The sequence below is a fragment of the Rhinolophus sinicus genome, chromosome 4, assembly GCF_057876585.1.
Source record: "Rhinolophus sinicus isolate RSI-liver-muscle chromosome 4, RSI-T2T, whole genome shotgun sequence".
Lineage (NCBI taxonomy): Eukaryota > Metazoa > Chordata > Mammalia > Chiroptera > Rhinolophidae > Rhinolophus > Rhinolophus sinicus.
The window spans coordinates 51,069,111-51,093,434 of NC_142504.1; the positions used below are offsets into that span (position 1 = coordinate 51,069,111).

At 42.4% G+C, this 24,324-nt stretch overlaps 1 protein-coding gene across 1 annotated transcript in view; it reads right to left on the reverse strand.

The window, feature by feature from the left end:
- LAMB1 (laminin subunit beta 1) overlaps positions 1 to 23,903 on the reverse strand; it is a 67,472-nt gene extending 43,569 nt beyond the window's left edge. Inside the window, exons 1-13 of the mRNA XM_019745333.3 lie at positions 23,771 to 23,903; positions 23,518 to 23,631; positions 22,290 to 22,465; positions 19,585 to 19,720; positions 16,448 to 16,521; positions 10,892 to 11,080; positions 10,738 to 10,801; positions 6,640 to 6,842; positions 4,571 to 4,691; positions 2,774 to 2,962; positions 2,331 to 2,510; positions 2,081 to 2,193; positions 383 to 462 (exon numbers count right to left, since the gene is read on the reverse strand). Of these exons, the coding sequence (XP_019600892.3) occupies positions 383 to 462; positions 2,081 to 2,193; positions 2,331 to 2,510; positions 2,774 to 2,962; positions 4,571 to 4,691; positions 6,640 to 6,842; positions 10,738 to 10,801; positions 10,892 to 11,080; positions 16,448 to 16,521; positions 19,585 to 19,720; positions 22,290 to 22,465; positions 23,518 to 23,581 (1,589 nt within the window). The 5' untranslated portion in view covers positions 23,582 to 23,631; positions 23,771 to 23,903. The remainder of the gene's footprint in view (positions 1 to 382; positions 463 to 2,080; positions 2,194 to 2,330; positions 2,511 to 2,773; positions 2,963 to 4,570; positions 4,692 to 6,639; positions 6,843 to 10,737; positions 10,802 to 10,891; positions 11,081 to 16,447; positions 16,522 to 19,584; positions 19,721 to 22,289; positions 22,466 to 23,517; positions 23,632 to 23,770) is intronic.
- Between the last annotated feature and the right edge of the window lie 421 nt (positions 23,904 to 24,324).

The following is a 24,324-nucleotide window of genomic DNA, read 5'->3' on the forward strand; positions in this document are numbered from 1 at the left end:
TAACAGTGGAACTTCTCAGCAGTGGAACCTGCGGGGAGAAAGGGCGGGATACCTGTCTGAACTGTCTGATTTTTAAAAAAATACGGGCATACATTGTTTCCATAATATAAAAAAAAACTACTGTAAAGTAAAAGTACAAAAGCAAGTAACAACACTATTAAAATGAGAAACAGAAACATACTAGAAGGTTTCAAAGCTAACTCTTGGAATGAAAAAATCTTTGAAAACATTGAGACCACAAATAAGAGTGATTATCAGACATTCAAACCAAAGGTGAATGTACTTCTCATATCTTCTTCAGAGACTGAAGTCACTTCTCCTAGGGCTCATGAGGGCTTTCCTGGGTGACTGAGTACAAGAATGTAAATGAAGCTACACTCACCTATTGTTTAAGGCACCCCCAAGGTCACAGTCACAAGGTCGACATCCATCCAAATCGTTGCTTAAGCCCCAATGCTCTGGCTGCAGAACAAAAGATTAAACATCGAACGGTGGGTTCTTGTAATTACACAATAGACTCAAGAGCAAGAAACAAGTTATGGCATGTTTTGTTTGTTCCACCAAACATTCATTTGCACCATGAAAGCAGAAAGCATACAAAAGAAATGACTATGAGTATTCTGAAAAAAGAAACCCAAGCTGTAGGTCACTGAGGTTGGAGAGGGTTACACATAATCGCACGGTAATGCCAGATCAGAGGTGTTTCTTTGCCCTTGCAGATAGCATGCATCCAATAATAACCATGAGAAAACAGCAAAGACACCAATTCTCTTCATTAAAATTACTCTGGCAGTAAGAGTTTTGGCAACTATTTGGCAGGCCTTTAATTTTTTTGTTCAGTCTGTCATAAATTCCACATAGTTCTTCAAGGATTTGTCTGTGTGGAAACAGTGTAAAGCAAGGACTGTTCTCACAACTGAAAAGTGAGATCACCAAGTCCTGAGAACACGGGAGATGGTAATGAAATCTCTGTAGGGACAGAGTCTATACAGGGGAGAAGGTCTCTTTGCACCTCAGCAAATACTTATTTCCTAATGAGTGATAAAAACCAGGTACACCAATTTAAATCAGACTTCCAGAAATGTAAGAATCAATCAGGATATATGCAAATATGCATATTTAGTCATCATAAGCATAGTTTGGGTTCAGGAGATTTCCTCTCCCATATTACAAAAGCAATCACAAAAATGTTATAAAAGATACAGAATAATTTTTAAAAATTTCTCTCGTAATTATTCTACCTGTACTCACTACAGTGAACTTCTTGGTGTATTTCCTTCCAGATTTTGTTTTTCCTACATAATCAAGATACTACTCATATTCTGAGGGTTTTTTTTTTAAATACCAGCACAAGCATTTCTCCGCGTTAGTCATTTTCAGTGGCAACCAAATATCACACTGTACAGAAGTCTCAAAATTGACTTAACTATTTTCCCCACTGTTGCTTCTAAGTTTTTTGCTATGTAATAAAAGATGCAATGAATTATTGGATGATCACTTCATAAGGTATATAAATGTCTAATCACTATGTTGTACACCTGAGACTAATATTAATATAATATTGTATGTCACCTGTAATTGAAAAGTAAATTTAAAAAAAAAGATGCAATAAGCCTTTTGGTGAATATATCTTTGTCCAATTTTCTTACTATTTCATCAGGATAGATTCCCACAAGTGTGATTACTGGGTCAAAGAGTATGTGTTTTTCCACAGGTTACTGATACATTATCTCCAAAATGCTTTTCAAAAAGTACTAACCAAATTGCATTTGCATCAGCAGCATGAGTACCAGGCCCTTATTTTGTCCTCACAAAGAGTCAGCATTCCTATTTTTAAAAACTTTTATTAACTTTGTGAAAATGATATTTCGCTGTGGTTTTCTTTTACAGTTCTAACAGTGATAGTGAATATCTTGTCAAACTTATTCATTAGCAATCCCTCTTTTGTGAAGTGTCCACTCATGTCTTCTAACATTTACATATAAGGATGATGGTAGAATCTAGAATAGCGAAAAGCATTCTATATTAAAACATGTCATGTTCACTAACTACACACCCCGTGTAATGAGGATTTACCTACCAGGCACTGGTCACAATGCTGTCCAGTCACCAGACGCTTACAGTAGCAGTAACCACTCTCAGAGTCACAAGGATTCCCGCCAGGAATAGTTCCCAGAGGATTGCAGGCACAAGCTTTGTTGAAAATAAAATGAAGGAAAGAAACATAAACCAAGGGAATCTGAAGAAGTAGGCTGGATTTAGTAATTGCAAAGTAAAACAGGAATTATGCACATATGAGAACTCCCAAACTTTTTAACAAATATACTTACATTTACAACCAAATGGATCTTCAGCATTTAAACCATAGAAGCCTTCTTTGCAAATATCACAATGTTCTCCTTCCACGTATAATTTACACCGACACTGACCAGCAATGAGGCCAGCAGAAAAATCAGTGTAACTGTCACAGACTCCGTCATTCTGAGAACCAGCTGGGTCACAGGTACATTCTAAGAAGAACGAAAAGTGCCAGGTGACACAATCGGTGTTTGTATAAATACATATATTCCCTTCATCCTCCAAATGTCACAAAAATAGACGAAAGAAGGCTGGACTACCAAGTAAACTCCACCCCCAGCATCCTATATAGCAGATAAAACAACGCTGGGTCTGATGCCAAGATGGAGTTCCAAGAGCAGGATGGTGACTACCAGACTATTCAAATAGAAAGGTGGCCCGAAATAGGTCCCATCTCATGGCCTTTCCCACGTACGTTCACAGAAATTGGGATCTCGGACGTCTCTCTCGGGGTGCTGGTAGTAAAACGGCTTGCACTGTTCGCAGCTGTGTCCCATTGTGTTGTGCTGACACTCATCACACACTCCTCCACTGACGTTTCCAGTGGCCAAGTAGACCGCCATGTCAAAGTGGCATGAGCTGGAATGTTCGTTGCAGTTACACTCTGCGTGACAAGACCGATGTCAAGAAAAGCCTTTTAAATCTATTTATCAATGGAGGATGGGGTTGCTAGGAAGAAAGCTCATTCAGTTCAGGCAAAACAGCAATTAACAAGAAGGCACTTGTGATGAAAAAGGACACATCTACTTATGATATCAGTTTCAATCCTGGAAACCTTCAAAGTGTGTACTTCACGAAATAAACACAATGATCTACCCTCTTTGGAAGACAATGGGCTACAACAACTTGAAAACCTTTAGGGAAAGTCCCCTTGGAAGGTTATTGACAGGGAAGCTGTAACTGCATGGAGGACCCTTTGGGTCCCCTCAGGGTGGGACGGGAATATACCTCTAGAGGATTTCCTAGGCAGTACGCTCCTGAAAAGTCTGTTTGGGAGGCCAGCTTGGAGGAACATGGTATGAAGGCCTGCCGCCCTTCCCCCCATTCCCATCACCACACCAAACCAGGCTCTTTAGTGAGAAGTAAGGTTTGCTTAACAACCATCTAGCCTGCTTGAGTGCAGTTGTTCCTCCTCTAGCCTATTTGGCAGTCATTTTGGTCCAGCCTAGCTTTAATCATCTCACTCTCATGGCCAACAAGCCACATGATTCCTCTTATCTTCTCACAACGAAACTCAACTCAGCTTGGCCCTCACGGGGCTCTGCACTGGAGCCTTATCGGGCTCCTCGCTGTAACACGACGTCCTGTAGACAGGGGCTGGGTCTACCCGCTGATGTGGGCTCAGCGTCTAGCAGAGTACTGCCCCTGATACACTGGTTGAATTAAACCTCAGAATCGTTTCCCAGCATAGACTGCTGTGGTCACAAGAAGGTCCTTGGGGCCTTGTGCTAAATGTTCTCCTTACCCGAAGTACCTTACACCTTCCTCTTAACTTTTCCTTCTCTTTACCTAAACAATCTTAACTATTCACCAAGGGCCAGCTGGGTGGTACTTACTAACAAAACCGTGACCACTCCAGCCCTCACTGCGTTCTCAATAATTTCTTCTACAACAGCCCTTCTCCGTGGGGGACCACTCAAGGGGGGGATAGTATATCAGAATCACTGTGTGTAGGGGGTGGTTTTAAACAACACCTCTGCCCAGAGAATACCACTGGGATGGCTGGATGGATGGCTGGGTGGGTGGGTGGATGGCTGGCTGGCTGGCTGGCTGGCTGGCTGGGTGGAGGGAGGGAGGGAGGGAGGGAGGGAGGGAGGGAGGGATAGGTGGATGGATGGGTGGATGGCTGGAAGGAAGGAAGCCAGAGGCTGCAGCTGGGCTGGCAAAGAAACAAGGCCAAACACTCCAGATGATCTACCATGCCATATTTTTCTTTCATTTTTCTATCATGCTCATCTTGCTTTAAAAGCAGGTACAGTAGTAGGGAAAACATCTCCATCTTCTACTGAATCTGCTAAACACATAGGTGCTGCTCAGTAAATACTAGTTTATTAATTTAATTGAGTAGATATTGGTTTCCTAGGATTATCAGGGTGAAGCTGGGTAAAGGGTAGTAACTTTTGCAAAATAGGGTACTATTATTTTACCTCTAATCAAAAAATGGATACTGGAGTCTGAATTGATTCGAAATGTCCCTTTGACCAAGACTTACTTTTACAGGCGTTGCTGTTCCGACCTTCAGCAGGTCTCCATGGTAAATCATGGTAGAAATCCATGCACAGCTCACAGTTCAAGCCCTTGGTATTGTGCCTGCACATGCAGTGTCCATGAACCTTGCAAGTTATAAAAACAGGGAGAAGTAAGAGATACACTAAGGGTCAGGTTTTCTCCACGTTCAGTGAGAAATATAAACCCGTTTTCAGACTAATCCTCATCTCTAGCACACACACTGAGGGTTTCTTTGTTTCTATCTTGTCCCTCCTTCCCCCCCGCCCTGTGAATTCTGTCGTGTTGAATACTGTAATGCCCATCTCTAGGAACAGTTCCTATTATATAATGGATACTTAATAAACATTTTATTGAAGTATCAATGAAAAGAACCCAGATAAACAAAATTAGTAATGTAAGAATTTAAAAAAAAAGTTTTTTAAGAGTTAAAAAACATATTATTATGATAGACATCAACAAAAGTTATAATGCAGAACTAAATGTATACACACCACGTTACTATAAGTTCTACCACTGTGCCATATAAAAGAAAGGTTTGTGTTGGCTTGTTTTGTTTTTGACTTCAGGCACACACTTAAAATTTTTTTCAACCAATTATTTTACATTTATATTTCTCCTTTTACATTTACTTTTTTCCTTTAAGAAAGAAAATGTAGAATCTCAGAAAGAGATACAAATTATTTTGCTTTATGAGGGCCCATGATACACTACTTTGCATTGTGCCACTCCAAGGCACGCTGAAGCCTGAGGCACATAAATAGTAAATTCCTTCAGTCTACCAAATATGCACGTACACAGACACCTCACCTTAACATTAGTTTCTATACAGTGGAATTCGGGAACAGGACAGACAGGTCCCACCCTAGACTTAGTTTGACAGGAATGCAGTTAGCAGGAGACTAAACTCCTGTCATTACAAGGTGGTTGCACATAGACTGAAAAACAGTTTCAACGCACATACCACAGGACTCTACAGTGTCTGAATAAACAGTCCAATGTACTGTGAGATGTGTGATAGTGACATGGCTGTATGACATTAGCTCCTCACCACATGTATTACACTGAGAAGTAAACATAGTCTTCATAGCGTTCTCTGAACGATGTAGCAACAAGATTAGGAAACATCTACCCTGTAGGCTTTATCAGAAATTCAACTTTATTTATGCAATAAATTTTTAACTGGAGTAAAGGGAAAGCAGAAGTTTCAGCCAGTCGCATGTACTCAGTCCTGTACCTTCTTAGATGACGACTAACAAACTGTGAAAAGGCAAACGGCAGGGCAGCCAGGCACACCCTTCACTAGGAAGGGAGACCCACAGCCCAGTGGAAGGAACCCTGGGGCAGAAACAGGAGAGCCGGAGCTGAATTTCCACCTGCCGTTTACTTATAATACTCAGGCTCTGTGGCAAATTACTTAATCCCTGGCTTCTTCTAATAAGGACACTTGGTTTAATAACTCCTGCCTGGCTTTAAAATCCTATGGGTCTATAAGAATAACTAGTTTACTTAGAAACTGGAAAAATAACCTAACTTTATCCATTTTGCAAATTCCAAATTTTAAAAAGTACATAATTTGAAAGCACAGCATAAAAGTGGGAAAAGAATGAAACTAGAAGATATAAAGAAACAAAGTCCATTTGATTCCTATATGACATCCTGTGGTTCTAGGTTCAAACTTCCAGTTTCTTTGGGCTGGGATTAATTTATGCCTACTAGCATAAAGACTGGAATGTTTGTGGTTTTCAATCTTCCCTAAAATAAAGAAAGATGTAATATTATTTTGAAAGCTTTTAAATCCTTGTTGATTAAAATATCTACTGCAGCAGCAGCCCGCAGCAACAATTTCCAAAAATTCATTGTGTCTATGAAATGAGCAGTCCTTATATTCTTATAGTCCAAGAAAGTCAGCAAAGAGAAAATCAATAACCAACCACTACAATGGTCACATGGGCGAAATGAAAGTCTGGAGAAAGAAACCCCTAGAAAACATGAAAGGCTTTGGCTTTTCAGTCGCCTGTATACAGGCGAACGCCTCACGGAGTGCTTGCTTACCATTCCTTCTACTTCTTCACTGACTCCATCCACAGGGGCACATTCACTGGCGTGGCCATAGCAGAAGCAATTTCCTCGAACCACCATATCATAAACTGCATAGTAGTACTTTTCTCTGATTTCCATTCTGGAATCCAAGAGGTTATCTCCCAAAGTATGTAGTTTCACAAACTTGATTCTCAAGTTGGTTATTTTTAAGAGATCTATGGAAGGCACCAAGAAAATGAAAAGTCTGCTCAAACAAGTAAGACTTCTTTTGCAATTACACGACATTTTTTCTCTTTATACAAAGGTGTGACAAATAATAATGTGAAGCTTACATAATTTGTAAGCTTACATAAGGGCTTAAGTGAAGCCTACCCCCCGTGTACGATCTACATGATCATAATAGTAAAGTTTAACATAATGTGACAGTCTCTGGAAGGAAGGTTACTACCTTTTCATTAGTTTAATGAGAATGTTTATTCCATGATAGATGTGTTTGCAGATTGATGTTTCAGGAAGAAGTGTGAAAGCAGAAAAATTTAAGAATGTGATCACATGATTGCCAGAACCCACTGGGACTAATAATCAAAACTATTGCTATACCATCTGGTTCCCACAGCAATTAGTTTCAAAACCTGAAAATTCCATGGAAGTGAGAAAGGGTTTATTAAATCACCCCAAGTTTCATTACTATAAGATAGTTAGAGAGAAACATATTTTGTGTTTATTTCTGGAGAGGAAAATATTATCTGAAATTTCCCACCATTTAGATGAAGTCCAAGTTACTAAAATAGGTTTAACACTATAGGATAATCACAATCCAGGAACAGAATATCTCAACCAAGTTTTTAAGCAACATGACAATATATAACTTTTTCTGTTCTAGTTTTACAATATAAATTTACCAATATAATTACCAATGTTAGATAGTGGCATAAGGATCAAGGAGCTTAGTATTAGGGTGCTTGGGCAAATAATTTTTTCCTAAATATGTTACCTGTGCATCAATTTCTCTTATTTTATCTTCTTTTTCCTGGGCTTATAGACCTATGCTGATTATAGAAGCTGGGCTGGTAATTACATTCTACAGTACCTTTACAAACCAAGAGCCATTCAACCTTCTCCACCAGTGTTTTCATTCATTACTAAGTTGCCCTTGCTGAAGTGACCCCAAAAGATTGATAGGTCCACCTATCCTCCCACTTAGCTCTGTAGCCTAAGCTTTACTTTCATTTCTGCTGATGCGGTCTTATCATTTCCAACACAGGACAACAGCGAATTGGCCCAGCGCATCAGATCCTTTCAAAGTCCAAATATAATTTTAAATACTTATAATCTATGCATAGCTTACAATGAAGACCATAGAAAGAGCTGTGGGTTGAAAGAGAAAGTCCATGAGTCCATGCATTAAACTTGGGCTCTTTGTAACATCAAAAACTAAACAGAGAAACCTCAGTGGCCTCCTGAGCTGAATGGAATTGATGGATGCCAGCATTTCCTCCTTCACAAATGCTCCTGCACAGAAAGCACAAGCGCCTATTGACGAGAGGCCAAACAACAAACTTGAAGAGCAGCTGGAGTATTTAGAAACCCTTGAACTGATCTTTGTGGAAGCTCTCAGAAGAGCAAATACACTCCTCTCCACTCTCTCCTGCCATATTCACCAACAACTACGCCTTGCATTGACTGCTATTCTAATTCTAAGAGGCAAAATCACTTCTGAAGTGAGTTTCAGAGGCCTCAACAATAGGGGCAACCAAAGGTATACTGTTCCCTTGGAAACAAAGTATTAGGTTGGTGCAAAAGTAATCGCAGTTTTTGCAATTATTTTTAACCTTTTTAACCACAATTACTTTTGCACCAACCTAATAAATCAAAAGCATAAACAGCTAAAGTGGATGCTTCTTTAATAGAGAAATGGGTTTTCTGATGCCAGGTAACAATAGAAGACAAGAGAATTATAATGTCAACACAGTCCCCAAGTCCCACAAATTTCACCTAAGAAAAGAGCAGACTGTGAGTCCTTTTAGGGACCCAGGGGCAGTTTATTGAGGGGGCTCAAATGGACATTTCTCACAAATGGATGTTGACAGCAGGGAGGGTGGGCCTCACTGAGCTCACTCAGCAATAGCACAGGGCTGGACGTGCCATTAAATATTTGTTTTACAACAGAATGAATGAGTAAATCATAGAGCAGAGACAGTCTGGGCCACATGTGAGATTAAGTTAAGTGGGGAAACGGCACTCCTCTGGCAAGAGTTCCTGGACTTCTTCCATTCTATTCTTCCACACTTCAGACTGGGAAGTTCCGCGGGGCGTTGGTCAAAAACAGGGCCATACTCAGCAGGGAAAGCTGAGGAGCAGCCAGGCTTGCCTCTCCCTCACCTGCCTGCACCCTGAAAGTAAGAGCAGGAGGCCCTCACCCTTTCGCTCTGACTACAGGACCAGGTCTACAAAGATCTAAGCCACAGCTGACGGCAACGTCACCAACAGCCGCAATGTAGCTTGAATTTACGGAAGTTTCTACACGTCAGGCACTGTGGTAGGTGGTTTATATACCTTATCTCATTTTCCCTCCATAACAACCCTAACACCAATAGTGTTCTCTACACTTACAAACAAATGGAAAAAAAACAGAGGCTTAAAAAAATGTTTCAAGTAAACGACTTGCCCCAGGTCACACAGCTATAATATGCTGGAACCGGGAGTCAAACCCAAATCTTCTGATTCCAAACCCCATTCTTTTAATTAGTGCACACTCTGCCTCCCACGATCAAAATGTAATTCTGAAAAAACATAAGAATAGTCGATGAATACTGCAGAGCTCTGAACTGAGAATCGTAACATATAAGTTTAGGATCTGACTGACATTAAATAGCCATGTCACCTTATAAATGATTTCTAACTCTCTGAGACTCAGTTTACTCATCTGTAAAATGGAAATACAACCTTCACTGTATTGAGCATATTGAACATGGCTGAGACTTCTGATTTCCCCTCAGTACCGTGTTTCCCCAAAAATAAGACCTAACTGGAAAATAAGCCCTAGCATGATTTTTCAGGAGGACATCCCCTGAACATAAGCCCTCATGAGTCTTTTGGAGCAAAAATTAATATAAGACCCGGTCTTATTTTCAGGGAAACACGGTACTTTCTTCTCTTCTTCCTTTGACAAAAAGAGCCCTAGACAAAAAGTTTGAGAGAGCACACGGCCACCTAGCTAGAGATGTTTCCCAGTATCCCAGTATCACATGGCAGAATAGCCATGTGACTAATTTTGGCCAATGGGATGTGAACAGAAGTGATAACAGCTTCTGTGTCACTTGCTCTTTACTTCCTTCCCTCTCACAGGTTGGGACAAGGACATGGTGTTGGTCCAGCTCAAACATCTGGACGAAGACTATAAGACAGAAGGAACCTGGGAACCTGGGTGACCTAATGACTATGGTTGCCAGATGTAGCAATACAAATATGAGATGCTCAGTTAAATTTGCATTTCAGATCAACAATCATTTTTCAGTGTTAGTCTGTCCCAAATATCACATGGGACATAGTTATACTAACTACAAATATTGCATGGGATATACTTGTACTAGTCACAAATATTACATGGGACACAGTTATATTAAAAAATTCATTGTTTATCTGCAATTCAAATTTAACTTTGTGTCAGTCTGCATTTTATCTGGTAAGCCTGCTTCTGACAACTGAGCTACTCTTCTCTGAAAATCCCTCTGGGTGATTTTGTAAGAGAAATAAACGTCCATTTATTTGAGCCACTGTATTTTTTGGGACACTTTGTTACAACAGCTTAATCTATAATATATATACACATATATATTATACTGAGCAATAAAATAAATAAGGTATTATGACCAGCATAACTGTTTGAGTACCTATGACATAAATTCTTTACTTATCAAAATGTGTTCCCCATCAGGACTTGGATTACTGCCAATTTCAAGCACCTCTGTTAGGGTATTGCAGAGAAAGAAAGAAAAGAAGAGTGTGGATTTAGCACTGAATATTTAGATTCTGGGTAGGAGTGCTATGGGTAAGAGTTCTTCCATGACTGCTGTTTTCCATCAAACTTTTATTTGAAAACAAGCTTACTCTGTATCCTTGGACTATAAGGATCTTCTATTTTGAAAGCAGGATCTAAAGCACGAAATATCACCTAAAAACAGATATAAGAATAATTGGTATTTTTGCAATGATCCAAAACTAGATTTGCAAGTAGAATGTAATCCCCAAAAAGCAAACAAACCTCTCCTTCCGTTGAGGGTTCAATGTCAGAATATCGGGAATCACAAATGATGTCATCGACTTTTTTCATGGGGCCAGTTGAAATGCCTGGAAATGAGCTCTCACAGTCATAGGCAAAGTATCTGTACACACCCCAGGTTTTCCCAAAGTCAGACGATCGTTCTATCAGCATAGCGGCTGGACGGAATGTCTAGAGGCAGGGTGGAAAAGGTTCGTTTGATATTTTTTATTGGTTATCTTTTTAATTTTTTAATCTCAGATGAAAATACCACTCAACTGTGTGCCACAACCCTGACTGCATGTGGTTGGTATTTCAGGCTATGGCTGGATTTCAAATACTTCAAGCTGTTCCACGGAGCCCCCGCCTGTAAGGAAAAGTGTCTAGCCTCTAAATTTGTACTTTCTCCCATCCTACCACAGATCAGTAAGCTGTTTCTCTTTAGAAGTTGATTATAAACAGGCCTTAATAGCAGACAAGTTTTGGTATATTTAGTCACAAGTCCCATAATATGATTGGTTAGCTTGAGTGCTTATTCTTTCATTCGTTCATTTGATCCTTCAGTAGATGTGTAATGACTGCTTGCACTATCAGACAGTGGTCTGTATGCTGTAGATAGCCCGGTGAGAAACTGATATGGGTATAAGCCATTTATAACACGATACGTCACACACCAAAATAGAACCACATGTGTGCGCCTGGGGAAACAGAGGAGGGAATTACTAACTGGAGAATCTGGGGTATCCTGCGATTCCATTTCTAGCTAGATAGCTAAAAGAAGTGAAAACAGGGACCAGATAGACAGCTGTCCATGGACATTCACAGCAGCACTATTCACAATAGTCAAAAAGTGGAAACAAATCAAATGTCCATCAACAGATGAATGGATAAATAAAAGGCTTGTATACATGTAAGGGAATGTCATTTGGCCATAAAAAGGAATGGAATTTTGATATTTCCTACAACATAGATGAGCTTTGAAAACATTATAGTAAGTGAAATAGCCTGGCATAAAAAGACAAATACTGTATGACCCTACACATATGAATAGGCAATGTCTTGAACAGGCAAGTACATAGAGATGGGTAGTAGATCAGAGGTTTTCAGGGGCTGCAGGGAGGGCTCAATGAGGAGTTACTGCTTAATGGGTACAGAGTTTCTATTTGGGGTGATGAAAAGTTCTGGAAGTAGATGGTGGTGATGGTTGCATCATGTTCTGAATATACCTAATGCCACCGAACTGTACACTTAAAAATAGTTAAAAAGGCAAATTTTGTGTTATGTATATTTTACCACACACAAAGCTAGGGAATGCTTCAGAGAGAAGATGGCATCAAACTGGACCTTAAAAGGGTAACTAGGTGTTTTCTAGGCGAGGGGTGTAGATGGCTGCAGGTGACAGAAGATGTTGGTTGGGGCAGGGTAGCAAGGAATTTGTTTGTCATGCTAACAGGTTTACTTTATCTTTATGCAATGAAAGGGAAACACTGGAAGATTTAAATGGACAGAGTGAAATGATCAGATTGCACTTTAGAAAAATAACTGTGGCAGAGTTCCTGGACATGGACAAAACAAGAGACAAGGAAACCAAGTAATAGAAAAAGATGAAGGTCTTAACTCAAGTATTACAGTTTGGATAGAGATAAAGGGATGCAACTGAATGCTCTGAAAATTTAGTGAAAGTAAAATATATTGAATTACACTTGGTGATCAAGTAGATTTCAGTGAAGAGAGTGAAACATGGGCACCTGAGCTTGGGTAGCTGGGGGTACTGTGTTTGCTAATAACAAAGACACAGAAGAGATGTGAGGGCGTTGGTTTTGGACTAGTAACATCTGAGACATGGAGGAGCCCACTGGACGACTGGAAACAGTGGGCTGGCACATGGCTACGAGAATGGAGCTTGAAACATGGATTTGGGAGTATTGTACACATACAATATTTGAAACCTTCAAATATATAATTCTCCACCAAAATTCAAAGGGCAACATAAAAGAGATCCAAAGTTGGTGCTCCAAGAAAACACAGCAACAAAGGGCTAGACAAAGAAAGAGAGTGGTGCCAGGAACCTTAATTATATTATTTCATTTAACCTTGTTATGGGCTGAATTGTGTCCTCCCCAGATTCTCATGTTGAAAACCCAACCCCAAGTACCTCAGACTGTGACTGTATTTGAAGATAGGGTCATTAAAAGAATAATTAAAGTAAAATGAGGTCATTAGAGTGGGCCCTAATCCATTATGGCTGGTGTCCTTATAAGAAGAAATTAGGATACAGACATGTACATATGGAAGACCATGTGAAGACACAAGGAGAAGACAGCCATCTACAAGTCAATGAAAGAAAGAGGCCACAGAAGAAGCCAACTCTGCGGACCCTCGATCTCAGACTGTTGCCAAAGCCATGCTGCCTGTGGTCCTTTGTTATGGCAGCCCTTTGTTATGGCAGCCCTTTGTCATGGCAGACCATAACACACCCTCACGTTTGATGAGTAAACCGAGGTTCAGAGACATCAGCTCACTTGCCAACTATCGGTAGAGCTTAGATTCAAATGCAAGCTGAATTAAGACCAAACCTCTCCTCCTACCTCACTGGCCGTTGGCATAATAAAAGACTGAAAAATGGATGCCAAAGAGTAAGGAATAAAAAGACAACAATCCCAGAAACCAAGGCAGGACGGAGGTTTAGGAGGGTGTGAACGGGGTCAACGGGAAATAAGAAACGAAGCAGAACGAGCATTAAAAGTGGGCAAATCCTTCAACACTGATGACCGGAGTAAGTGCATTTCAGGAAGTGGAAGTCAGGGCACAGTGGAGGAAGATCAAGAAAGTCAAGGCGACCTACCAAACACAACCTGAACAGACACTTCTGAACTAAAGCCAGTGTTTGACAGCACTTTGGGGGACGACTAATGGTCAAAACTATTCCCAGACCTCCTCTCACCTCCTTTAATGATCTTGATGGTCTTTTTCACCGATAAAAGGAGACAAGGCAAGAAAAGGGAAGATCACATTTTGACAGATTCTTTGACTTATTAGTTGTTAAGTTCTTATTTTTATTTTTTATTTTTTACCTATTCAGGAAAATAAGAAAATGACAGTTTATCAGACTCAAGAGTATTAGGCTAAGAATTTTAAAGTAAGGGGAAAACACTCCAGTAACTAAGTGAACCAGGGCAAACTCCCTATGAGAGCAGGGTCCTGGGTGGTGACACTTGGGGAGACGAGCCTAACGCCTACATCACAAGGCAGCAGAGAGGAAAAGCCTTACAGGCAGTCCTGGCTGTGCTTCCTTCTCCCTCCCTTCTGGAATTTTCTGAGTCCCAAAGGGCCACTGACGAGTTTTCCAATTTCCTGCGGAATTAAGAAACCGCTGGAAACCAGAACAACACATTTTACCTACAGAACAAAAGCCTTTCCACACTCTGCTTTGTCACCAACATTTTTAGGCCTCACATTGCTGCACAGTTGCCTCTGAATTTATACGAAATAAAAAAGCTATGAGTGTGGAAACACCAGGCTGTGTACAAAAACATACTGTGTATATGCTAAACGAATTTTGCTAGCCTAAGAAAACCCAGTCCACTTAGCAATCAGCCATCTCCATGGCAAACTCAGATAAGAATGACACATGTTCTTCAGCCTCACCTCCTTCCCGTCCTCACGACTATTCGTGGTATCACCACCCTCCCAGTTATTCAGCTTGTACACTTGACCATGTTCCCACTATAAGCCAGGGTAGCAAGATTGTCCCTATTTCCTGAGCAGAAGGGTATGTCACACAACCCTATGTGTGTTATTATTCTTCCCACTTCACCATGGGGGAGGCCAAAGCTCTGGCCACACATGCCAGTAAGGGGCAGAAAGGGGACTCACACCCAAGTCTGTCCAACCCCACAGATGCTGCTTTTCACACATGAGCTAGAACCCAAAGGGTGAGCTCTCTCTCATACACTGAAGTCTGACAACTTGTACCCATCTTCACATCTCAGTTCAATTGTGCCCCCCCCCCCCCGCACCCCACCTTCTGTACTTCTGAGCAGAACTCCATCTTTGGCCCACTGTATTTACTTGAATAAGTTTCAACTACAAAATATGTGCCTTCTGGAGATAAAGAAACTCAGAACCTAAGCGAAATACCTAAGACAGAAAAAGCAGAGAACCATATGATTTCACTGATATGTGGTATATAAACCAAAACAACAAAAGAACAAGACAAACAAATGAGAAACAAAAACTCATAGACACAGATAATAGTTTAGTGGTTACCAGGGGGTAATGGGGGTGGGGGGTGGGAGATGAGGGTAAGGGGGATCAAATATATGGTGATGGAAGGAGAACTAACTCTGGGTGGTGAACACACAATTGGATTTATAGATGATGTAATACAGAATTGCACACCTGAAATCTATGTAATTTTACTAACAATTGTCACCCCAATAAATTAAAAAAAAAAGAAAAGAAACTCAGAACTATGTGTTCCTGCAAACAGATGCCCTTTCCAAAGTAAAAGATAGGACCGTAAACATTAATAAAGATGACCAAGTGTATTTTGTTGTCATATAACGTGAAGACTAACCACCAGGCTGAGTGTGTGATCAATGAGGGGACAAGAAGTGTGTTTAATGGAAGCCCTCCTACCTGTCTCAGTATCAGGTGTCACAGTGTAAACCAGTAACAGCATGTTCCTGGGGGTTGGGGGTGGGGGGCAAGGGGATGAAGAGCTCGGGTCTGGGAACCAGCAGCTCAGTACCCCTCCCGGTCACATCCTGACCTCTACGCCCACCCATGCCCCTGGCCTCCCAGGCTTCGGTAGAGAACACAAATGAGACATTCACGGCTACCTGCCCACACAGTAAATCTATGCCCGGCACCTTCTCCTAACCTGAGAGGATATAGATAAGGCCCTCAACTCCAAATGAAAACTATTCACAAGTGATTTTACTCTGAGAAGCAATAAGTAAATTATGGGTTTTGTGTGTACCAACAAGTACTCGAAGCCATGTGAAGTCTGTCATTTCCAGGCAGCTGCTTAAAGAGAAACAAAGGGACTTTGTACAGAGACATTCCCTAGTCCTGGAGTCATTTTACATCTCTAAAAGGAAAAGGATGAGAAAATCCACATTTCTTAAGGAACTATAAAACTGTTCCCACAAATTTTGCAAACCCTTGGAAACTCAAGATAATCCACTTCATTTTAAGTTACCAAACTCAGCATTAAATCATCAACACAAGGGATCAATGATTTACTCCCCAGATGTTTTATCGTGGTTTGGGAGAGAGTCTCACTGCATGGGGAAATAAAAACATACCTAATTAAAAGTTTACAGTTGAATTACCTTAGAATAGTGGCTTTCTCTGCTTATTGCTATGAAGACAGAGTATTAGTTAAGCATAGTAATTCATGCCCGTGTTTAAAAAACTGCTCAATTATCCCAATTTACAGCAACAATAATGTTTAAGTTTCCATTTAGATCAACTCACAACAGACATCCGTTTTCAAAGGGGATCACATGGTGTTCTCATGTGTCATTTGTGAGAAAGTTATGGGTTCCTTACCTTGAAGGTCATTATGAGATGAGTAAAATGGAATTCTGCTTCTAGATCCAGTTGGATGGTTACATTTTCCACACCTATAGATTTTTTAAAAATAACAAAGGAAACAGTAAGGTAAACAGGAATATCTCTGGACAGATAAGACTATTTTCCCAAGTTATCTTTATGCTCCTCGTAGAATCGTCTTTGCCTTCTATCTTACGCTGAAGCTGCAGAGGAGAGCATGAAATAAACCTCTGTCCTGATTTAGGTGGTCAAGCACATAGTGCCGGAAGGATCCCTCGGTCTTCCACAAAGCCTGGAGCTCAACATATTGAATCTGCTCCCTGGAACAAGAAAACATCTGGCAGGACGCCCCTAGCTGCTGTCAAGGAGGACATCTTTACTTAGGAAACAGTGAAACATCTTCCCAAGCCTCTAAGCCAAGAGGCTCTCCAAGGGGAAAGAGAAAGGGGGTACTTCCTGTGCACAGCAGGGGTTCAGCTTGCAGTCTGAAGCACAGGGACACAATCCTTCTCCAGGAGAAACACAAATACTCCTTTTTCTTTCTATTCAGCAGCAAGGAAAAATAAATAAGAGTCCACCACACATGTTGGTTATACTCAGATTTAGAAAATCCCAGCCCTGATGGGGAAGGCTTTGGATGCATTTCTACAATTAAAAAACAATGCAAAAGAGACAAAGGATCAGTCCAATAAATAAACTGGCCCAGAACAAATACTAACATCCTTGCTTTGGTGGGGGAGCCTGAACAAACAAATGAGCCTTTGCACTATCCCCTGAGGGTCCATCGGACCCGCTTTAACACACTAAAAAGGTCACTGGAATTCCAGAGATGGAAAAACCTCCGCCCAAATCTCTTGGGCCCTGGAGCCTGCCTGTTTGGTAAAGGTGACCTTTCCACCTTTCCTGCACTTCAGAGAGCTTTGGGGGTCCATCTTTCAGAGCAAAAGAAGTCTTAAATGTAGGAAGACAGAAACGTGTCAGAGTGAATCATGTCACCGGCTGGTGTATTTTCAGGAAATTAGTAAGTAGACTTTTGAAATAAACTCTACTCTGGAAAACTGCCAAGTCAATTGCGGGGAGGGGGAAGTGGTCACTGGAACGGATATGAGTTAGTTGGAATGTTAAAGAAAAATATTATAATCATACTAACTTTATCTAATAAAAAGAACCATATTAAAACTTACTTTGGACATTTCTTTCCGAGTGAAATGTTAGCTAAGCAATTATATGTCTCTCCCCTCCCAGGCTTTTAAAACCCTGCAGTATTTGCTTAAAATGAAGAGATAATGAAATAATGTAAAGTACAAACAACACTAGCACCATTTCTGTAACATAAGAACATACGCTGCAGCGTGTGCCCTAAAAGCACATTCCACTTTAGATTTATAACCTGATAAAGCACTACAGTTTTTTTAACGTGGGAAGAAAAATCCATGGAGAAGAGAAACAAGATCATTCTTCTCTGGTGCGTTTGATTTCTGCCAGACTCCAGACTAGACCATCACGCAGGGTAAGTTAAAAGTAACCAGACATGCCAGGCCTGAGTCTGTGCCTGAGCACTGATTATTTAATGCCGCCCCGTAAAGCTCAACTTGGACAAAACACACAGAAAACAGATCAAATCACATTGACGAAGAGAGTCCTTAATTGTAACCTATCAGACAACAGAGACATGACAGGGGACAGTAACAATAGGTCTTTCTAAAAACTCAGTTCCATCAGTCTAATTTCATCTAATCTTATGTCAGAGAGTGAGCAAACTCAAGCCCCTCTAATTGAAAATCCTTCCTTCTGGCATTTGGCCTCTCTTGCCACACAAAATCAAAGTTGTAGAAATTTATAAACTCCTGATGTAACCAAGAAAAACTCCTCTTCTAGAACTACAACACGTGATGGGCTATTTTAATGTCTATCACCTAAAAGAGGAACAGTCTTGACTGTCACATTGAGGCATCCTCCGTCTGTCTTTCCATTTCACTAGAAGAATGTAAGCAGTCAGGAAATGCTCCTGGTCTATTCGTAATAAGCTCTATGCTATTTTAGAAGTCCTCTGCGATTCTGCTGCAGGTTTACAGAAACTTCTCTTTCACACTGAACTATCAACCAAGATATCCTCCTATAAGAATTAATAAGGCTCTGATACATGCTTTCTGAGGACCAGCCTATCTCAGTCAAGCTGGTCCCCAATGGAGTCTCAAGGCCAACCAATGAATAATTAACCCTCCCTAGAAACCAACAGTCTTCTAGAAAGCATGTGGGATTTCACAGTCAATGATGAGGAAGTCTATTAAGGGAGTTCTTCTTTACAGAATGATGAATGACTGTGAGCATCCAAAAGGTTCTCAGGTATAGGGCATAGAATAAAGAGATCTGGTGGTGTCCATGCTTTCTATGGCCAGGCTTAGGTTCACTTCTCAGAGCCCTTTCTCATAACTTTTTTAAAAAGAGCTATTGACACATTGTTAATTAACAAAACACAATAACTCTATCTTTATTCCCCAAAGTGCAGCATTCAAGTTTGAAACAAATGAAAATTAATTTTGGCTTAGTTTCACAGCAATAGTAACAGATTTGATGAATTTATTAAATCAAAACCCAAAAGGCAAAGAAAGGACAAAGGAATGAATTTACACTCATTGGGGAAATTGACTTGGAGTCATATCCATGTTCAAAGAGTCTTTGAAAAATCACATCTAGTGTTTACTCATAGTACTATTATTCAATTTTCTTTAGATAGAAGGAAGATGTTGCTAGTGGTGGGGGCTGATTCTGCCCTTTCATTTGGGGTTGACCAAAATGAGAGATGCTATGTTTTGTGGAAGAATAAGAGCCTGAGATAGTACAGAGCCTTCCCACGCCCTCCCCAGCACATACACACACTCCCCAAAGCTCCCCTCAGAATGAGAACTACAGAATACTTTGGTCTAGCAAGAAAGACTGCTTTCTTGTGGAAAGTGCCTGCTTCAGGAAGAAGAACCAGATTTTACCCAGAGAGGTTAGTGCTTCAGGCAATAAATCTTCCAAAAGCCACGGGGATTCCTTGGTCCATGTAATTACAAACACCCAGGAGCCTATAAACCCATCCCAAGTGACCAATCACACTTCACCAACTTGTTCCCACACCAACCACATACCATTTTCAGATTGCCACCAAATCTTAAGGCGGTTTGGAGCAAACGTAGTAACCACATTTTCAATGAGATGACTGTCAGCATTGAGGGTCTCATGATAAGGATCTTGTGAATTGCATATGAAGCATTTTTTGTCCTCCTGAAAGCAAAGTTAATTTCATGAGTCTAGGAAACAATCACTCACACACATACACACACACACTAAAACAAAAATCAAGCCTACAATAAAAAAATCAAATCTACCTGTTTCGAGAAAAATGAATGTGCCAAAATTACTTAAATGACATATCACATATCTTTCACTTTAACATACTGAGCATGGAATTCTCCTGAAAATGTCCTCTTCTCTTGCAAATTCAAGGTCAAAAGTACAAGAAGGCATTGTTTCTACCAGTTATTAACTTAATCAAAATGAAATCTCTTAATCTCAATTAATAGCTAGAAAAGCTTGCTCTTAAAGTAAAATGCAAAAGAGGTATTAGAGAATTTTTGCTGACATAAAGCAAACTGAAAATAAAAGGAAAAAAAAAGAACAAACAAGTCATTTGTCCTGATTTTCTAAAACCTACATAAGGCAGAAGCCAAGAATTAGGCAGAGGTATTGAAGAAACTTTGGGAAATACAGAACAAGATTTCTTAGCTTCTTCTTTGCCCCAGTGGAGAACCAGCGGTGGTGGGTGATGGTGTGCAGATTGCAAATTGCTCGAGTATCTGAGGAAGGGGGTGTCAGGCTGTCCTGCTGTGTTGGGATCACTATAAACTGGGAGCAACTCAAAGAATGTCAAAACAGACTTGAACTGGAATTAACGTATACTTTAGGGTTTAGAGTAGCTTTGAACTTCTCTCTTCTCATCTTCCTTCTCCCTAAAATGGGGGACACAGGACCCCCTGGGAGTTGGGTCAGGAGAGTTCAAAAAACCCTCTTTGCACTGCATCATGGTAAATCATAAATAGCATAACTTAGTTCGCTTTTCCACATGGAGTTCTTCTCTCTACCTAAATTTTCCGAAATGCAGATTATTCTGAAATCTGAAAATGATGCTAAGACTGAAATCTATAGAGACCCACACACGTCTTACAAACATTTAAGCAAAGGTGATATTCTTGTGAGGACACCAGCAACTGATTGTACTTTTATATGTTTATTTAGCTATACATTATCTCCTTCCTCCCAAAAGAATTTAGAGACTGGCAAAATGTACTAATTACAATATAGAGATCAAAAGTCAGGGATGCAAACAATGGAGCCCTGGACAAAATACGCAAGCTTCAAGACTCACTTTGTACACCCACTAAATGCCTGAGAAAAGTGCGTACCCAGTCCCTTTCTTTAGGTTCTGATATCTGTGGAGAGCACGCCACAATTTCATGGTTAATCATGTAAACCAGAGTGCCCAGCTCTACTTGATTTTGACACAAACAGACCAGTTCTCATAATGGTCAAAGCTGCTTCCAGAATCTGATGATTCATTTACAGGATGTCCTGGCCTCTGAGGTAAACGTTAGCGTAGTATTTTAGGTAAAATTTACACGCTAATATTAGAAATGGTAACATCAACTGCCTTCATTAACTTGTAGTCAAGGAAACTAATACCAAAAAACAATTACCAGAACTTAGAAAAAAAAAAAGTTTAATTATAGCCTCATTTCTAATCAAGAGGAAGCCGTCTAGACATTTCTGCACAAACCTGGAAGCAAATGAGTGGAATCTACTTTATCACCTTCCTTCAGTTTAATTTATCAGGACTCCAGAATGGGCTCTCTGCTTTGTAAAAGTGACTCCATTTTAAGGAATCTGCTGTGCAACCCGCATCACTCTGTCCTACCCCTGAAGGGCAGGGGTTACAGTTGGGTGACATGACCAAAGGTAGAGCAATTGGCTTGGAACAACTTGCCCTACCTGTGGGATTGACACCTTCTGCTTTCCTTAGAGGCCAGAGATATCACTCTCCTTTTGAAAAATCCAGGAAAGGGATTCTGATTCTGGACAATTTACACTTTGTTTAAAATTAGTTTTTATTTTAAAATTAGTTTTTATTTTGTGAAAATGTGACTTCTGAAATCTAAAATCTGGTTCTACTTTCAGACACAGAAAATACCCTGAAATTTTATTTTGGTCTTCATCTATAAGGGTACCGTGACAACGAGAGCATTTTGAAAAAGAAAGCACCGGATGTTAATATCTAACAGAGATAGATGGGAGAACAGCATCAAAGGAGAGAAAAACGGGTTCAGTGATTAGAGTGACCTTAAAGGTGTCTGTCAGTGCTGGAATACATCCTTCACCCAAGTGAAAGATTTGGAAAAAAACCCCAGATTACTACTCAGTGTTAAAAAAAAAAAAAGAAAGGATAAACCATCTGTTATACACATTTCCAAAATGGAAAGAGTAAAACCACACACACACATAGGACTTTCGGAGCTCCTGGGTCAGGGCACGGTGCAGGGGCCTGATTTGTCTGGAGCCCTGCCATTCCATGCTGCCTGTGCCGACCGGCAGGAAACGGTTGGCGGATGCAACTGTGCAAACTGAGATGGGGCAAATGGGTGAGCTACCAGCCTAATCCCGGGCCTCCCTGGCTGGCTGTGCGCTTCCTATCTGGATAGCTGGCAGGATACATAGTCCCCTGGGCCTGCCTCTGACGGTAGATCTGGACTGGTGGAGGCACGCGCAGAGCAGAGCGTCCAGCTGGGCTCTCCTCCCTCACCTGGAGGTGGCTAACGATGCAATAAGGCTCGGGTGTGTGCAGCCCGCACGTCGAGGTCACCGAAAGCTTCTGTGCTCGGCCGATGAGAAGGTCGCCAGTGGCTGGGTAGCAGCTGCCCTCCGCGCAGCCGTAGCTGAACTCTGGTTCTTGAGCACGCACTCGGGCTCGAAACAGGGCTGCGGAAGGGGCAGGGTGGGTTGGGGAAGGGAGATAGAGCGAGCCCGAGCAAAAGGAACAGGTATGGGCGGGGACAGAGTAGAGTCGGAAGACAGCAGAACGCACATAAAAGACACAATGGAGAGAGGAGCGAGGGAAAGGCCGGGAAGGCAAAGACGTGGAGAGGATTCGGAAAGAAACACAGACACCTCAGGTTTGTCCAGCAGCCAAGGGCATCGCGCCCACCCTTATCTGCCCCTGGGGAGCACCTCCGGCCACAAAAGATGGATGTGCCGACCCACCACTCCGACGTGACCAGACCTTGGTACAGGGACGCGAGTGGCCAAACGCCGCACAACGGCGCGCGCGTGTGAACCCGTGTGCACGTGGCAGCCCGTGCATCCTCGGTGTGAGTGCCAGTGTTTGTGAGCGCGTAAATTCGTGAACGTGGGGGCACGTGAGTGTGTGCGCGCGTGCGCGCGCAAAGATCGCGGGGGCGTGCGGGACAAAGTGGCGGGGCGCGCCCCGGACACCGCTTTCCCAAGCAAGAGGCGAGAGGACAATCCCTGAGACTTTGGAGAGGTTTCAACGCTTCGCCATTCCAGGGAAGCTCTGGGTCCAGCTGTTTCTGGCGCCATCCGGGGGCAAACAGAGCTGGTTAATTAAAGCCACATGGCCCCAATCTGTTCCCAGGACGAAGCCTGCGCTCAGCTCAGGCACTTTCCTGGGGCAAGAGCTCCATGGCGAGTCCCTCCAACTCAGGGAGCCTGTCCCGCGCAGTGGAGAGCCCCAGCCTGAACCGGCCGAAGGTGTAAAGACCCGCGTCGTGGCCGCGGGAGCCTGCGGGATCCGGAGCTCTGGCCACAGAGCCCCCGGGATGCGGGTCCGGGACGATCCTCGCGCGCCGTCTTCAGCCGCTACCGAAGGCGCGGGCGTTTAATCCCAGGGCGTAATTTCCACCCCATCCCTCTCCCGATCCCCCAGGTGCCCTCGAAGCAGGGTCAATCGGCTTTGGGGTTTTCTTCTCCCACATCCAAGTCCACCCCTTCCCCCACCGTTTCCTCGGAATTACCTAAGACACTGAGAGCGAACACCTGGAACAGCAGCATGTCCAGTCCCTGCAGCCGAGAGGACATCGCAGAGGAGTGATCACCGAGCCGCCTGCCCTGTTTTCCCGTGTTTCTTTCTGGAGAGGTGGGGTGGGGGGGAGAGGTAAATGTTCAGAGAGAGGAGAGGGGCCCTTCCATTTCCTGCCGCTCCCACGGAAGCGGGGGATGGGACGGTGGGGAGGGGGGAAAATCGCGCAGCCACTTTGTTCAGCTCACCCGGCGGTGCGAGCGCTCTCCCGGCGGCCGGCAACCCCGAGCCAAAGAAGGGAATTAGAAAGTTTAGCCTTGGGAGGATCCAAGGGAGGCGCCTCTGCTCATGCGCATTCGGAGAACCGGGGCCAAAGGGGCGGGCGGCGGGAGGCCACAAGTTGGCCAGGAGGGGGTGAGGTCCTGGTCCCACCCTCCGGGGGCGCTTTTGTTTTAAGGCCGCATCTGCAATCGCTGCGGGGTTTTGGCTCTTTCAGTTCCCAGCGAGGAGCTGCGGAACTGCCACCCGTTGCGCTTCCCGAGCGGTGGTGGGTGGGTGGCGGGGAGGCTTGCGTTTGGGCTGGTCGCGGAGGAGGGCGTTCAGAACGCCTGGCGTGGGGGTACTGGTCGGGACCTCCCGCGCACTTGTGCAGTTTACATTTGTAAGGAATGAGTCACGAAAAGGTGCCCAAGGCTACAAACTTTTGCACTTTGTACTCCGGCAAGAAGGGTTAACCCTTTAGAAAGAGGGTCTACCTGTCAGGCTTGTTCCTGAGAAAGAATCGAACCCTCCGGTACCGCTG